At 39.0% G+C, this 18,045-nt stretch overlaps 1 protein-coding gene across 1 annotated transcript; it reads left to right on the forward strand.

Moving 5' to 3' along the window:
- Positions 1–789: 789 nt before the first annotated feature.
- Positions 790–16,692, forward strand: LOC110535995 (neuropeptide Y receptor type 1-like). Its single transcript, XM_021621437.3, has 2 exons — positions 790–945; positions 13,248–16,692. The coding sequence occupies exon 2, from the start codon at positions 13,421–13,423 to the stop codon at positions 14,537–14,539; it is 1,119 nt and encodes a 372-aa protein (XP_021477112.1). The 5' UTR covers positions 790–945; positions 13,248–13,420; the 3' UTR covers positions 14,540–16,692.
- Positions 16,693–18,045: the final 1,353 nt, after the last annotated feature.

Consider the following 18,045-nt stretch of genomic DNA (forward strand, 5'->3'; position numbering starts at 1 on the left):
ATAGCTACCCTGACTATCTGCATTGACCGTTTTTGCACTAATTTGACTCATCAATGCTGCTACTGTTTATTATCTATCCTGTTGCCTAGTCACTTTACCACTACTATCTACCTCAATTACCTCATACCCCTGCACATCAACTTGGTACTGGTACCCCATGTATGATTACTCATTGTGTATATTACTTGTGTTATTATTTTTTATGTGTTTTTAAATATTTTTATTTCTCTGCATTGTTGGGAATGGCCCGTAAGTGAGCATTCCACTGTTATTCTACACCTGTTGTTTACAAGCATGTGACAAATAACATTTTGAACAGAGGTCAGAATTCCTCATAGAATGGCCACAAAGGGACTCTTTTCATCACTCACCTTCTTACAAAACTTTCCGGGATGTGATGACTTTCACCAGTTGAGAGTGTGTGATAGATAGCCTACACTTTTTCCTATACTTTTTTCCTAGCCTCTAACTCGTTCACGATATATCCATGCTATTGCTTAGCTTTGAATGAGGAGAGGAGACTCAACTTTCATGACATGATGTTGCTATAGATGCTTTCATTTTGCTGTGTATACAGTATTCACTTAAAAAAGATACAGCCCATATATTTTTAGTGTCTGCTCACAAATGATCCTGACCATGGTGTGTCAGTTTTATGTAAAAAAAAAACACAAGTGTCACATTATCACAATGCATAAACTTCTACATCAGCCTATCAGATGGGCAAATTATTTCACTAGAAATCCGATCCTTTGTTTAGTTCTCACTGTATGGTCACTTTAACACTTTACGAGAGATCACCATGTTATGTTTGATATCGACAAGCCACCTCCTACCTTCCTGTGCATGCTTGATAAAATCTCTTCTGTGGAGATTCTCAATATTCATTCCTCCTGCAAACCGGACCTTGACTGTGAAGTTCGGGAAAGGGGGATACAATAAAAGGTAAGCTTAGAATATCCTATTGGCAATGCATCATTATTTTTTATAGCATTGTAATTACGCCATGAATGATTTATTAAACCATGGGAATGTGAATGGCAAAGTAAAGAGACCGAAGTTAGGTCTTCAGATGGGTTTCTCCAGCTGTGGGCAGATGTGTAGTCGAAGGGACTAAGCGCATTTATCATGGTTGGGAGAAGCTATTTGTTATAGGCTCAGAAGATGTTGAAGCCCTTTATAGAACTACAGTTAATATGTTGCTAAATTAGACAATAGCCCATTTCTTCCCCCCTCTATTTAGATTACACTTGGAGTGGGGTGATGATTTATCATACTGTCACACTGTTTGTGCCTTCAATGTTCAAAAGGAGACGTCCCTTGTGCGTCTGCATCATTTGGCAGATGAGACGGAACTGTAGACTATAGCTTACGAATAGTCAATGGGGGCCAAGGAAAATCTCAGTGAGATGTAGAGAAACGTTCAGCAAAGCGGGTTAGAATCCGACTTTTCTACTTTTATTCTCATATTTAGGTCTAACAATAAACTATTGGCTATGCTTAGCCTATACCGATTGGCTAAAACAATTGCTTTGAGGACCTATATAATAGGCTATTGTTATATTTGTTGGGATATATTACATTAGGAAACAGTGAAAAAGGCAATTACTGAACTAATGCGTTAATGAATGCCTCAAAAACAATAATATTCCCTACTGATGTTCAACTCTGTATTGAGTATGATGCAGGCTAACTCACTCTGTGTGTCTAAGCTAAACGGTTCCAAGAGCTTAATCTGCATCATGACACCCCTCATTACCCCCTGTCTGTATTTGCTTTAGTTCAATGAGATATCCGCTCTTTGGGTATCTATAGTCAGGCTATAATAAAATTTAGTTGAGATAATGCCAATTTCAAGATTCAACACACATTTATGGGACTGTATGGCATCATGTGGTGGCAAATGCAATACAATGTTGTAGGAAGTGGCTGAATATGTACATAGTAAAGTCACTTTTTTATACAACGGGGGGTTTGGAATTTCCATTGTTAGAGCCTATCCAGCCCATGATATACTAGACAACATACACATGGCCAGTACATTAATAAAAAGTGCCATTGTTTATGTCTTTACCTAGATACACACTTACTACTACTACTTCTCTGGGCAGATCCACTGCCCAGCTATTCAATTTAGAAACTTAATCTCCACTGTGAAAAGCATATAAAACATTATCTTCAACGTTTGCAACAATGTTGCAATATTGAAATTCGATCCCCACTGTGTCCCATAGTAATGAAGGAGTCGAGATAAGACAGACAGTTGTCTTTTCTCAGCCAGTCGAAATCATGAATCAGCACAATTTCTATGGATATATACTGTATATACACTGTACGGCATGTCAATAGAAAAACGATATTGCTGTCTTTCCAGCTTCAGTCTGAAGTGATTGTGTTACTTGTATAGTTGGCTAGCTAGTTCCAGAACTGCAAAGTGGTGCAACTGTTGAGAATCTGAGTCTATGGTTGTTGTTGTGGAAAGGGGTTGACTGTGTATGAGTGTGTATGTGTGTATGTGTGTGTGTGTGTGTGTGTGTGTATCCCACAACTGTTGCGAGGGAGTAAAAGATGTTAGGGACAATACAGGATGATTCCCAATAATTGATTGCTAATATAATAATTGCTTTTCATAATGTCATTTTGGTAATGGCGAGACTGGTGAGATAATAATACAATATATGAATAGCTAATTATGGAAAATAAGATAAACAGGATTTTAAAAATATATATATTTTTAATGGCTATATATAATACAAATCGAGGTGAGGGCGATGGAAATGCATTTGGCGGTTGATCTCCTTCTGTTCTGTGGGTGGCACTCTGTGCTCTTTTCGAAAGGATGGGTCCCGGTCTCTTCGGGGCTATGGGATCTGGGGGGTCGGGGGTGGTCTGCCGGGCATTGGGATGACAACCCAACTTGGGATGAGGAGGGGTTTTAGCAGGTGGAATAGTGGGGACCAATTGGAGGTTTACTTAGTAGCAATGCAAATATCATGGTACAGATATATAGACAATCATCATGTTACTTTTTAATGGTATGTTTACAAACATATATTTTGATAAATAGAATTGAAACTTGTGTCTCATTATGGTAAGTGGTGAAATAAGTATAGCCAGTTATAATTGTAATGGCTTAGCAGATAACAAGAAAAGACGATCAGTATTTACCTGGCTATAAGAGAAGCGATTTAATATCTATTTTTCACAGGAAACTCATTCAACAATTTTAGATGTTTTGTGGAAAAGGGACTTGGGGGGACAAATTATATTTCTCCCATGGGCAAAGAAATTCAAAAGGGGTGATGATTTTAATTAACAGTAATTTTGATCCCAATGTGCAAAATGTCCTAACAGATATTATTATTATTATTTTAAACATGTTATTGGACAATAAACAGATAAGACTTATTAACCTATACGTTCCAAATAATGATGATCCAAGCTTCTTTGAAAGTATATATGAGAATGTATCAACTCTACAAGCAACACTAGACTATATTATTAGTGGTTATATTATGGTGGGATATATTAATATGGTTTTAAAAACCTCTATGGACCGTAAAGGAAATCACACTGCAAACTATCACCCTCAGGCACTTAAGGAAATCATGAATGTCATAGATATATTGGAATTAGTGGATACATGGAGGCTTAAATACCATGACCTAATGAGATATACATGGCGTAGGCTTAATCAAGCTAGTCATCTTGATTACTTTCTTATGTCATTCTCGCTGGCACCAAAAGTTTAAAAAAAAGTGTTGATAGGGGACAGAATGCGGTCGGATCGTCACATAATTGGCATATAAACTCAGAAAATAAAGAAACGACCTCTCACTATCAACTGTGTTTATTTTCAGCAAACTTAACCTGTGTAAATATTTGTATGAACATAACAAGATTCAACAACTGAGACATAAACTGAACAAGTTCCACAGACATGTGACTAACAGAAATTGAATAATGTGCCCCTGAACAAAGGGGGAGGGGGGGGTCAAAAGTAACAGTCAGTATCTGGTGTGGCCACCAGCTGCATTAAGTACTGCAGTGCATCTCCTCCTCATGGACTGCACCAGATTTGCCAGTTCTTGCTGTGAGATGTTATGCCACTCTTCCACCAAGGCACCTGCAAGTTCCGAACATTTCTGGGGGGAATGGCCCTAGCCCTCACACTCCGATCCAACAGGTCCCAGATGTTCTCAATGGGATTGAGATCCGGGCTCTTCGCTGGCCATGGCAGAACACTGACATTCCTGTCTTGCAGGGAATCATGCACAGAACGAGTAGTCTGGCTGGTGGAATTGTCATGCTGGAGGGTCATGTCAGGATGAGCCTGCTGGAAGGGTACCACATGAGGGAGGAGGATGTCTTCCCTGTAACGCACAGAGTTGAGATTGCCTGCAATGACCACAAGCTCAGTCCGATGATGTTGTGACACACCGCCCCAGACCATGACGGACCCTCCACCTCCAAATCGATCCCGCTCCAGAGTACAGGCCTCGATGTAACGCTCATTCTTTCGATGATAAACACGATTCCAACCATCAGCCCTGGTGAGAAAAAACAGTGACTCGTCAGTGAAGAGCACTTTTTGCCAGTCCTGTCTGGTCCAGCGACGGTGGGTTTGTGCCCATAGGCGACGTTGTTTTTAGTGATGTCTGGTGAGGACCTGCCTTACAACATGCCTAAAAGCCCTCCGTCTAGCCTCTCTCAGCCTATTGCGACAGTCTGAGCACTGATGGAGGGATTGTGCGTTCCTGGTGTAACTCGGGCAGTTGTTGTTGCCATCCTATACCTTTCCCACGGTGTGATGTTCGGATGTACCGATCCTGTGCAGGTGTTGTTACATGTGGTCTGCCACTGTGAGGAAGATCAGCTGTCCGTCCTGTCTCCCTGTAGCGCTGTCTTAGGCATCTCACAGTACGGACATTTCGATGTATTGCCCTGGCCACATCTGCAGTCCTCATGCCTCCTTGCAGCATGCCTAAGACACGTTCACGCAGATGAGCAGGGACCCTGGGCATCTTTCTTTTGGTGTTTTTCAGAGTCAGGCCTCTTTAGTGTCCTAAGTGTTCATTACTGTGACCTTTCTTACCGTCTGTAAGTTTTTGGTGTCTTAATGACCGTTCCACAGGTGCATGTTCATCAATTGTTTATGGTTCATTGAACCATGTGAAACAGTGTTTAAACCCTTTACAATGAATATCTGTGAAGTTATTTGGATTTTTACAAATTATCTTTGAAAGACAGGGTCCTGAAAAGGGACGTTTCTTTTTTTGCTGAGTTTATATTACTCTTACAGAATTTCCACGTAGGCGAGGATATTGGAAATTTAATCAAAAGCCTACTGGATGATAACTTGTTTATAACTAGGACAGAAGAATTTATAACTGACTTTTTCCCTTATTATATGGGACACTTTTAAATGTGCCTTTAGAGGCCATGCAATTCAGCACTCCTCAATAAAACAAAAGCAATTTAGATCAAAATAATCCATATTAACAAAGGAAATTGAAGGGCTAACAGTACAGTTAGATATAAATAAAAACTGTACCATAGAGGCACAGAATAAGTTAGAGGAAAAACAAAAAGAAATGGAGAAATTTATTCATGAAAGATCCAGCGTAATATATCATAAAAATAAAGCGAACTGGATGGAATATGGGGACGAATATACAGAATTATTTTTCGATATTCAACATAGAAATGTTACCAAACAAAATGTATTGAAACATGTTACAAATGATGGAGTCACACACGGTTCACCAAATGATATTTTGAAAGAGGAAGTAAAGAAAGAACTTTAAGAATATGTTTTCGTTTCAGTCTCCTCCATCTCCACTAAGCTAATTGTATGGATTTTTTTCCTATTAATAATGTAAAATGAACATCTGTATAGAAAGACTCATGTGCAGGCCAAATTACAGAGGATGAACTTCTTGATGAAATTAAAGCCTTTAAGGCTGGGAAAACTCCAGGGCTGGATGGCATACTAGTAGAAGTATACCAATGTTTTTATATACTCAGAGGACCATTATTAACATGTTTTAACCTCAATTGGAGGCCTCTTACACTTCAGTGTTGTGATGCAAAAATCCTAGCTAAATGCTTGGCGCATAGAATTAAAAAGGTATTGTCAGATATTATTCATCCTCGTCAGACAGGTTTTTTACATGGACGACACATTGGAGATAATATAAGAAAGACAAGTACTGGAAACAATAGAATACTATGAAATATCGGGGAAACCAGGCCTGGTTTTCATAGCTGATTTTGAAAATACTTTTGATAAAGTACGACTGGAGTTCATATATAAATGCCTAGAATATTTTAATTTTGGAGAATCTCTTATAAAATGGGTTAAAGTTATGTATAGTAGCCCTAGGTGTAAAATAGTAAATAATCGCTACTTCTCAGAAAGTTTTAAACTGTCAAGAGGAGTAAAACAAGGTTGTCCACTATCGGCATATCTATTTATTATGGCCATCAAAATATTAGCTGTTAAAATTAGATCCAACAATAATATTAAGGGATTAGAAATCCGTGGCTTAAAAACAAATGTGTCATTGTACACTGATGATTCATGTTTTCTTTTAAAACCACAATTAGAATCCCTCCACAGCCTCATAGAGGCTAGATGAAAACCAAATTATGATAAGTGTACTATGGGGTGTCAGGTAGCCTAGTAGTTAGAACGTTGGACTAGTAACTGGAAGGTTGCAAGATCAAATCCCTGAGCTGACAAGGTAAAAATCTGTCGCTCTGTCCCTGAACAAGGCAGTTAACCCACTGTTCCTAGGCCATCATTGAAAATAAGAATTTGTTCTTAACTGACTTGCCTAGTTAAATAAAGGTAAAATATTAATATTATGCATTGGATCACTCAAAAATGCAACTTTTACATTACCATGTAGTTTACCAATAAAATGGTCTGACGGGGATGTGGACATACTCGGTATGCAAATCCCAAAATAAAGAAATGATCTCACTCCAATACATTTTTATAGAAATAGATAATAGATAAGATCTTGCTTACATGGAAAGGAAAATACCTGTCTATTTGTGTAAAAATAATGCTGATTAACTCTTTAGTCATATCACAGTTTACCCATTTGCTTATGGTTTTGCCTACACCTAGTGACCTACTTTTTAAATTATATCAACAAAAAAATATTAAATTTGATGTGAAATGGCATACTAGACAAAATTAAAAGGGCCTATTTATATAACAAATATGAATTCGGAGGGCAGAAATGATCAAATATTAAAGCATTAGACCTCGAACTAAAGGCATCAGTCATACAAAAGTTATACTTAAATCTGAAAAGGTTCTCTAGTAAATTAGTAAGAATGTCTCAACCCCTGTTCAAGAATGGCCTTTTCCCCTTTATTCAGATTACAACTGCTTACTTTCGGTTATTTGAAAACAAAATAATCTCGAAAATATAGATATTTTTTAAACAAGCTTTAGAAAGTTGGTTGCAATTTCAGTTTAAATGTCTGCTCTACCAAAATTACAACCAACTAATTGCAGCATCACCACAGAAATGGAAGAGGCAAGTAGAAGGGGGGAAAGTAAGAAACTTGTCTGTCGGCCTTACATTTCAGACAATTAATGGTAAAAGAAAATTGTGATAAATAAAAACATATACCAATTTAATTTAAGGACCATAAAATGGACAGCTGTGCCATATAGATTGCAAAATAGTTGGGAAGAGATTTTCGATGTACCGATTCCATGGCACATGCTTTATGAACTAACACGCAGAACAATGCCAGATTCAAAACTTCACATTTTTCAATTTAAATTATTATTCAAAATTCTTGCAACCGGTAGCAGGTTATAAATATGGGGGATACAATCTTCCCAAGCTCTGCAGATGTTCCTGCAAGGTGGCAAAGTCATTAGATAATTTATTTTGGTACTGTCCATACGTAGCACGTTTTTGGTCAGAGGTCCAAGAATGAATGAAGACTTGCAACATTTATCTAGAACTAACGCTGCAGATAGCCATACTGGGTGATTTGAAAAGTCATAGTCAATCAATCAATAATATAATAATTATTTTAGCTAAAATGTTTATCTTTAATTCACAATCTGTAGAATCTATGAGAATTTAAAGGTTCAGTACTTTTGTGAAGCATCACAGCACAGTTGAAAAATATATAGCAAATAAAAATCCAAAATGGATGGTGTTAAGAGATAGATGGGAGGGGTTGAATGGAGCTGAAGGGTGGGACTAATAACAACAAGATAACCAATGCAAAACATACAGGGTCTGTAAAATGTGTATAGGTTTAGAAATGTTGTTAAATAGCACAGTTACAAATAAAGATCAAACTGGATGGACATCAGAAATAGATGGATTAAAAACAAACAAAATATAACTATTGTAAAATAGATTGTGTCTGTAAAATGTGTATAATATGTATAAACTGAAAGTAGAAGCCTAAGTGTTATTGTTTATTAGTTACTCCAATTGGGGGAGGGGTGGTAGGGTTTGCGGGAATAATAAAGATATATATATATATATATATATATATATATATATATATATATATATATATATATATATATAAAAAAGTGTGTATATGTACATATATACCACAATGCAGTTGTAAGCATACTAGGCATTCTATATTATACTACAACATCAGTCTAACTCACAATGTGTGTTGTGTTGGCTGAATGTTCAAGGCAGGTCCTCAATGTTCTTCAGCTAGTGAACCTCATCTTGTTTTTCGACAATGGCAGCTGGTCTGGCAGAACTTCACATTGGCTCTTGCCAGCCCCATGCAGTATTTACCTCCTCCGGGTCAGATGATGTTGAGTCTACAGGATCTGTACTACTAAAGCTTCTGTCAAGGTCATCACACTAGTCAGTGTATGTCATTTTACTACTGTCCCAACCAACACACACTCAAACAAGGTACTATATCAACCCACCCCTCTTGTGTCAATAGATCATGCTAACTACAATACACAATTCCCACCCCCAACAGACACCAGTCAGTCACCCACACCATCCCCTCCTTACTACACTGAACAAAAATATAAAACACAACATGCAACAATTTCAAAGATTTTACTGAGTTACAGTTCATGTAAAGAAATCTGCCATTTGAAATTAGTTCGTTAGGCCCTAATCTGTGGATTTCACATGACTGGGAATTCAGATATTCATCTGTTGGTCACAGATCACTTAAAAAATAGGTAGGGGCGTGGATCAGAAAATCAGTCAGGATTTGGTGTAACCATTTGCCTCATGCAGCGCGACACATCTCTTTTGCATAGAGTTGATCAGGCTGTTGATTGTGGCCTTTGGAATGTTGCCCCTCTTCAATGGCTGTGCGAAGTTGCTGGATATTGGCAAGAACTGGAACACGCTGTCATACACGTTGATCCAGAGCATCCCAAGCAGGCTCAATGGGTGACATGTCTGGTGAGTTTGCGGGCCATGGAGGAACTGGGATATTTTTAACTTCCAGGAATTGTGTACAGATCCTTGAGACATGGGAACATGCATTATCATACTGAAACATGAGGTGATGGGGGCGGATGACTGGCACGACAATGGGCGTCAGGATCTCGTCACGATATCTCTGTGCATTCATATTGCCAATGATAAAATGCAATTGTGGTCATTGTCTGTAGCTTATGCCTGCCCATACCATAACCCCACCGCCACCATGGGGCACTCTGTTCACAACATTGACATCAACAAACCGCTCACCTACACGTCGCCATACACATTGTCTGCCATCTACCAAATACAGTTGAAATCCATGAAGAGCACACTTTTCCAGCGCGCCAGAGGCCATCAAAGGTGAGCATTTGCCCACTGAAGTCGGTTACGACGCCAAACTGCAGTAAGGTCAAGACCCTAGTGATGACGATGAGCATACAGATGAGCTTCCCTGAGACGGTTTCTGACAGTTTGTGCAGAAATTCTTTGGTTGTGCAAACCCAGTTTCATCAGCTGTCCAGGTGGCTGGTCTCAGATGATCCCGCAGGTGAAAAAGACAGATGTGGAGGCAGTGTGGTTACACATGGTCTGTGTAAGGCATGTTGGACGTACTGCCAAATTCTCTAAAACAATGTTGTAGGTGGCTTATGGTAAAGAAATTAACATTAAATTCTCTGGTAACAGCTCTGGTGGACATTCCTGCAGTCAGCAAGCCAATTGCACACTCCCTCAAAACTTGAGACGTCTGTGGCATTGTGTTGTATGACAAAACTGCACATTTTAGAGTGGCACAAGGTACACCTGTGTAATGATTATGCTGGTTAGTCAGCATCTTGATATACCACACCTGTCAGGTGGGTGGATTATATTGGCAAAGGACAAATGGTCCCTAACAGGGATGTAAACACATTTTTGCACAAAATCTGAGAGAAATAAACTTTTTGTGCATATGGAAATTTCTGTGATCTTTTATTTTAGCTCATGAAACGTGGGACCAACACTTCCTACACGAACCACCATCCATTTGGAAATTCAATTTCAATCAGGGTTATATAGCATCACAGAATCTACAGTGTGACTGTCAACATAATCATTAGAAACAACCCTGGTTAAACCCCAGGTGGAAGTGGTTTATTCAAGGCTACTTCATTTAGATTAATAAATAACTTAATTTCTCACTGAATAGCAATCAATCTGTTGAGCTCAAATAAAAGCAGATACATTAACATGAGATAATATTTTTCATGAGATAATTAAATTCAAAGGGCTGGTACGGGAGGACCATAAATAATGGGCAATAGGTGCCAGTGGATATGGTTCAGCCGCCATAAGTCTGTCCAGAAGTCTTTAGAGCAGGTTTATTCCAGATATAATAGTCCATTAAGTATCAAAAGTAAATGTAATTGCTAAAATGTACTTAAGTATCAAAAGTAAAAGTATAAATAATTTCAAAATCGTTATATGAAGCAGACCATATGGGCACCATTTTAATTTATTTTTTATTTACAGATAGCCAGGGTCTCACTCCAACACTCAGACATACAAATGATGCATGTGTTTAGTGAGTCCGCCAGATCAGAGGCAGTAGGGATGACCAGGGATGTTCTCCTGATAAGGGTGTGAATTTGACCATTTTCCTGTCCTGCTAAGCATTCAAAATGTAACGAATACTTTTGGGTGTCAGAGAAAATGTATGGAGTAAATAGAACATCATTTTCTTTCGGAATGTAGTGAAGCAGTGCGCCTCCCGAGTGTTGCAGTGGTCTAAGGCTAGACTAGAGATTCTGGTTCAAGTTAAGGCTCTGTTGCAGCTGGTGGCGACCGGGGGACCCATGGGGCGGTGCACAAATGGACCAGCGTCGTCCGGGTTAGAGGAGGGTTTAGCCGGCAGGAATGTTCTGGTCCCATCACGCTCTAGTGACTCCTGTGGCAGGCCCGGGTGCAATGCACACTGGCACAATCGGCAGGTGTACAGTGTTTCCTCTGACGCATTGGTGTGGCTGGCTTCCGGGTTAAGTGGGCATTGTGTCAAGAAGCAGTACGGGATGGCTGGGTTGTGTTTCGGAGGACGCACGGCTTTCGACTTTCACCTTTCCCGAGTCCGTACAGGAGTTGCAGCAATGGGACAAGACTGTAACTACCAATTGGATACCATGAAATTGGGGAGAAAGAGGGGAGAAAATACACATACCAAAAAGAAAACGACTTAAGTAGTACTTTAAAGTATTTTTACTTATGTACTTTACACCACTGATGTTATATCTAGTGTATGAGACAAGGCTTTGTATTTGAACACACGCACACACACAAATAGTCAAGCCGTAGGAAAACTTAGGGACGCTCACTCTGACATAGAGGGGCATTGAATTGGAATAGCTAAGCCGTGATTGGCTGAGAAAGTTGGGTGACTTGTAGGTACCACTATGGTGAAAATAAGGGATGTTGGGCAACAAACTACTAGAAAAGGGTTGTTGAAACAGCCTTTTTAACATCAAATGTGCATTTATCCACAATGGATGCTTGGGAAATGTCACTTTGTAATAGTGTCAATGAGGATAAGCATAATAATAATGACCATATCTTATTTCAATTCAAATCAAGAGGTTGCTGTGCTTTGAAATATGAAATTGATATTGTTGCAGTAAAAGAACATGGGTTGATTTTGGAATGGAATGCTGATCTTATCCTGAATTGCTAGCTCCCAAGACGTGAAATTAATCAAATTCAATTGCTCTCAGGAGCAATGTTGTAGCCTTGGGCTGAACATCCCTGTAACTTATATTTCCCTCACTAACTTTAAACATCAGCTATCTGAGCAGCTAACCGATCGCTGCAGCTGTAAATAGCCCACCCAATCTACCTACCTCATCCCCAAATTGTTTTTATTTACTTTTCTGCTCTTTTGCATACCAGTATTTCTACTTGCATATCATTATCTGCTCATCTATCACTCCAGTGTTAATGAGCTAAATTGTGATTGTGAAAGAGGAAGAAATGCTATATATCCATTGTGTACATGTATATGCTACCCAGCAGGATTATATCCTGTAAGTATCTTCTCATTTAAATATCTTCTCATGTTTTATTCTGATGGCAAGTCATTGACACGGTTATTGTCACGGAAATGTACCGCCTGTGGAAGGCCTTGTCTTTGCTCTGGGGTTGAGATGATTTACTGTATATCATGAGGCCTTTTGATAATAACACATTTCAGCATTCCTCCATGCTGCTTGCTTGATGATACGCTGTTAATGCATCCTTAGTTATAATTGCTAGTACTCAAGTAGACAGAGATATACTGTACATCTGCATGTTTTTCAGTCACCGCATCTTGAACCTCTCACATCATTCATTATCCTCTGTTTTGCAATAGTCTACTCTAAGAAATAGATTTTAGTGCTTACACAAGCACCTCAAGAGCCAAAACAAACATGAATGAATACTGCAATGATAGCCTTGGCTAAGTTTTGTTTTGAATAATTTCAAATATATTGGCGTATCTACTCACTCTCTTATATTTCAATTTATATTGTGTATGCACCAAAGTGGAAACCATTGAAGCAAAGATTATATTACATTTTAATATTGTTTTACTTTTTTACTTAAAGTGGATCCTAAAGTAGAGTATTTTCCTGCAGCCAGCAGTTTTCAGAACAGGAGTTAACATGGTTGGAAAGACAAGTCCTTTATTTCTCCTAGGGTTATTAAATAGCTGCATTCACATTTGGGAAATCAGCTTGGTGAAGGATTTAATCTTTTGATTGTTGTGTTCTCTTTCAGACGGCAAAAAGACTGCAATCAATGTTCCAGCCATTACTAAGAGTACCGGTATGATTAAAATCACACCAAACTCAAACATACAATAAAGACATCAGATAATATATTGAAGTGGAAGGGAAACATACAAATACATTTGGATCCCAGTCTAAAAAAAATAAGTTTGGACTTCTAGCATGGAGGTGTCCCATGTGAACAATAGCAGTCATCACGCCTGGTGGAAAGAGATGCCTTGGGGCGACACAGACGAGTGCACCTCCTCCTGGAGTGGCACCACCTTCCTGATAGTTGCCTACAGCGCACTGGTCGCGGTTGGCCTTATCGGTAACACCTGTCTGGTGTTTGTCATCACACGGCAGAAGGAGATGCGGAATGTCACCAACATCTTCATCGCCAACCTGTCCATCTCTGACATCCTCATGTGCATTGTGTGCCTGCCTGTCACCATCATCTACACCCTGATGGACCGCTGGATCCTGGGGGAGGCACTCTGTAAGGTCACACCCTTTGTCCAGTGCATCTCTGTCACGGTTTCCATCTTCACCCTTGTCCTCATAGCCATGGAGCGCCACCAACTCATCATCCACCCCACTGGATGGAAGCCCATGGTGCGCCACTCCTACCTGGCTGTAGCCATCACCTGGTTAGTGGCCTGCTTCATCTCTCTTCCTTTCCTCTTCTTCAACGTCCTCGACAACAGTCCTTTCCAGAACATGAGCCTCCCCTTCAATCTCTTCACTGACCACTTCATCTGTATGGAGCGATGGCCCTCAGAGCACAACCGACTGGCCTACACCACCTCCCTGCTGCTCTTCCAGTACTGCCTTCCCCTCATCCTCATCCTGGTCTGCTACCTGCGCATCTTCCTGCGTCTCCGACAGAGAAAATACATGGTGGAGCGAGCCAGGGACAACTGTCAGAAGAAAGCCAAGGGGTCAAAGAGGATCAATGCCATGTTGGCCTCCATTGTGGTAGTGTTTGCCCTCTGCTGGCTCCCGCTCTACATCTTCAATACCTTGTTTGACTGGAACCACCAGGCCATCCCATCCTGCCAGCATGACATAATCTTCTCTGCCTGCCACCTCACAGCCATGGCCTCCACCTGTGTCAACCCCATAATCTACGGCTTTCTCAACAGTAACTTCCAGAAAGAGCTAAAATCCACCCTATACCACTGCCGCTGCTGGGGGTCACCAGAGAGTTATGAGAGCTTTCCTCTTTCTATTGTCAGCACAGAGGTCACTAAGGGGTCAACCTTGAGCAAAGGATCAATGAGCATGAATGTACAGTCCTGACCAATTCAGAAAAGGAGAGAGAAAGTATAGAACTTCAATCCCCATTGTCTTAACCATCCATTGAAGGTTGACTTGTTGAGCTTTATGCTGGAGCAAGGGTTGACATGGCTGGAGTTGTTCAAATTAGTCACAGGGGATTGTTTTGTGTCTTAACAATCAATGGTTGGTCTCTTCGGTGGGCATGGAGAGAAATGGAAAAGTAAGAGAACACTGTGACCTAAAATAGATTTTACAGTGTCCTCAATTAGATACAGTGCATTCAGAAAGTATTAACAAAACATGGTCAGTGATAAAAAAAAACAATATTTTTTTAAATTCCGGCTGTAACACAACAAAACGTGGAAAAAGTCAAGGAGTGTGGTGTTACAGCCTGAATTTTAAATGGATTAAATGTAGATTTTTTTGGTCACTGGCCTACTCCATAATATGAAAGTAGAATGATGTTTTTTCAAAATGTTTACAAATTAATTAAAAATGAAAAACTGAAATGTCTTGAGTCAATAAGTATTCAATCCCTTTGTTATGGCAATCCAAAATAGGAGTGAAAAGAGTAAACAATTGCTTAACAAGTCATATAAAGTGTTTAACATGTTTTTTAATGACTTCAAACCTACAGGTGTCCTTCCTAACTAATTTGCCAGAGAGGAAGGAAACCGCTCAGGGATTTCACCATGAGTCCAATTATGACTTTAAAACAGTTAGAGTTTAATGGCTGTGTTAGGAGAAAACTGAGGATGGATCAACAACATTATAGTTACTCCACAATTCTGACCTAATTGAAAAGAAGGAAGCTTGTACAGAAAGAAAAAAAATCCAAAACATGCATCCTGTTTGTAACAAGGCACTAAAGTAATACTGCAAAAATTGTGGCAAAGCAGTTAACGTTTTGTCCTGAATACAAAGTGTTGTATTGGTTTGGATTTGACCCAAACATATTACTGAGTACCACTCTCCATATTTGTAAGCATAGTGGTGGCTGCATCATGTTATTGGTATGCTTGTAATCGTTAAGGACTGGGGAGTATTTCAGGATAAAAATAAACTGAATGGAGTTAAGCACAGGCAAAATCATGGAGGAAAACCTGCTTCAGTCTGCTTTCCACCAGACAATGGGAGACTAATTCACCATTCAGCAGGACAATAACCTAAAACACAAGGCCAAATTTACACTGGAGTTGCTTACCAAGACGACAGTAAATGTTCCAGAGTGGCCGAGTTACAGTTTTGACCTAAATCTGCTTGAAAACGTATGGCAAGACCTGCAAATGGTTGTCTAGCATTGATCATCAACCAATTTGACAGAGCATGAAGAATTTTGAAAAGAATAACGGGCAAATGTTGCACAATCCAGGTGTGGAAAGCTCTTTGAGACTTACCCAGAAAGACACTGTATTCTGTATTTCATTTTCAATTAAATCACTTTGTCATTATTGGGTGTTGTGTTTAGATGGGTGAGATTTTAAAATGTTTATTCCATTTTGAATTCAGGCTGTAATACAAAAAAATGTGGAGTAAGTCAAGGGGTATGAATACTTTCTGATGGCACTGTATGTGTTTATACAATTTAGAGCACGTGTCAAACTCATTCCGTGGAGGGCTGAGTGTCTGCAGGTTTTCGCTCCTCCCTTGTACTTGATTGATTAATTAAGGTCATTAATTAGTAAGGAACTCCAGTCACCAGGTTGTCTAGGGCTTAATTGAATGGGAAAAAAAGAAAAAACAGCAGACACTAGGCCCTCCATTGAATGAGTTTGACACCCCTGCCTTAGAGGAAGTCGATGAGTTTATGAAGGTGCAAAGGTCTTCTCCAGTGCAAACACTGTGGAGTAAAAGATGTGGATTTACACCAACATAATATTTCAATGTATTATTTAGGTCTCTATAGAATATGTAAAGTTGGGAGGGGGTCGTGGGGGATTGTTTTTGGCATAAAAAAAATATGAGTACAGAATATTGTATGGAACTTTATTTAGAAACACAGTATTTTATTTGTTGTCTAAAGTTTGATAAGCGAGAGGGAAATCTAATGAAATGAAGGTGATTTGTTGATGTAAAAATCTAAATTTACAGACATTTTGGCAAATAAAATGTGCCCTGTGAAAAACGTCTGAATACCAGAGCTATAGTGTAACCAGATGTGTTGTAATATTTAAACTTGCGTTGCAGCACATTATAATTTAAGGAATTCTAGGGGTCCACTCACAAAGCCATCCCACTGGGTGCAGACATCAGTTCAATGTCTAGTTTTGACTTACATTTTGTTGAGTTGTCAACTAACGTGAATTCAATGTGAAATCAACAAAAAAAATCACCATGTCATTGGATTTAGGTAAAAAATTGGTTGAATAATTTACTAAATGCTCTTACGTTGATGACCTTTTAAAATTCCAAGCAAATGTTCCACGTTGATTCAATGTCATCACAGATTTTGGGGGGTTGAAATTATGTGGAAACAACGTTGATTCCATCAGTTTGTGCCCAGTAGGATGTTTAAATAATGTGTTATTTTGAGATTGTGCTTTTTCTCAATGTTTTTACAGAATTTGCTTTCATTATCCTGCTCACACTATCCTTCCAGCCCTCCTTGTGTAATTCCTTCCCTCATTCCGAGACTCATGGAATATGCATGTTAAGGGATGCCAAGTGCCAACCACTTCCAATGGTTAATTTGTGATATTGATGACGGGTTTCATGGGATAGTTTTCCACAATAATTTGTCAATGATTTCCTTCATAGATATGAATAATGTGATCTTTACACTGGCAAATGATTTGGCTAAGATCACATCATGTCAATGAAGTCCTCCGAATTGGTTTGTAAACATACCAATGTAACAGAACAGAGTTATAGAATTTCAACAAGGAAAGACTGACAAGGACTGACATTGAGAACTACTGATTTAAAGCAGAGTGCCTGTCACGGACATTCTACCCACCAAGGTTTGCTGCTAAATATATTACTGTCTAAGCAGCTGACTTTGATAATAAAATGTGCTATCCAACAACCATATATCAAGCACCATATAACAAAAGAAAGAGAGCAGTAAATTAATACACTGTACTTTATGAATGCAGCACATGGAACAATATCCTACTGTATATCCTTGCTCTCTCACTGAGGTCCACTGAGTCTTTGTATGCACAGTAATATACCTAGTGCCATGTTTAGATGCATTGTCTGCATTGAACTCGATATGTCTCTTGCATTGCCATGTGGGACAATTGGTTTATAATATTAATTTGGAATCAATCATTCAACATTTCCATCTGTTCTCCCTCTAATCTACTCTCGTAAACAGATTTTCATCCATTACCTTTTGGCAGTTGCAAGAATGATTATTCAAAATGATCAAACTGGAACTCATTCATGAATGTGTGCAATATTTAGTTATTACTAGTTTTGCAAGGTAAAATGAAGTCCAGTTTGCCATATACAGTAGTGCAAATATCAGGCCATATTTTGTCTAAACATTTGTAAGATAGTTGCGTTTCTGTTTTCCTATTATG

Source organism: Oncorhynchus mykiss, chromosome 11 (genome assembly GCF_057628025.1).
Source record: "Oncorhynchus mykiss isolate SJ-2025 chromosome 11, ASM5762802v1, whole genome shotgun sequence".
NCBI classification, from domain to species: Eukaryota; Metazoa; Chordata; class Actinopteri; order Salmoniformes; family Salmonidae; genus Oncorhynchus; species Oncorhynchus mykiss.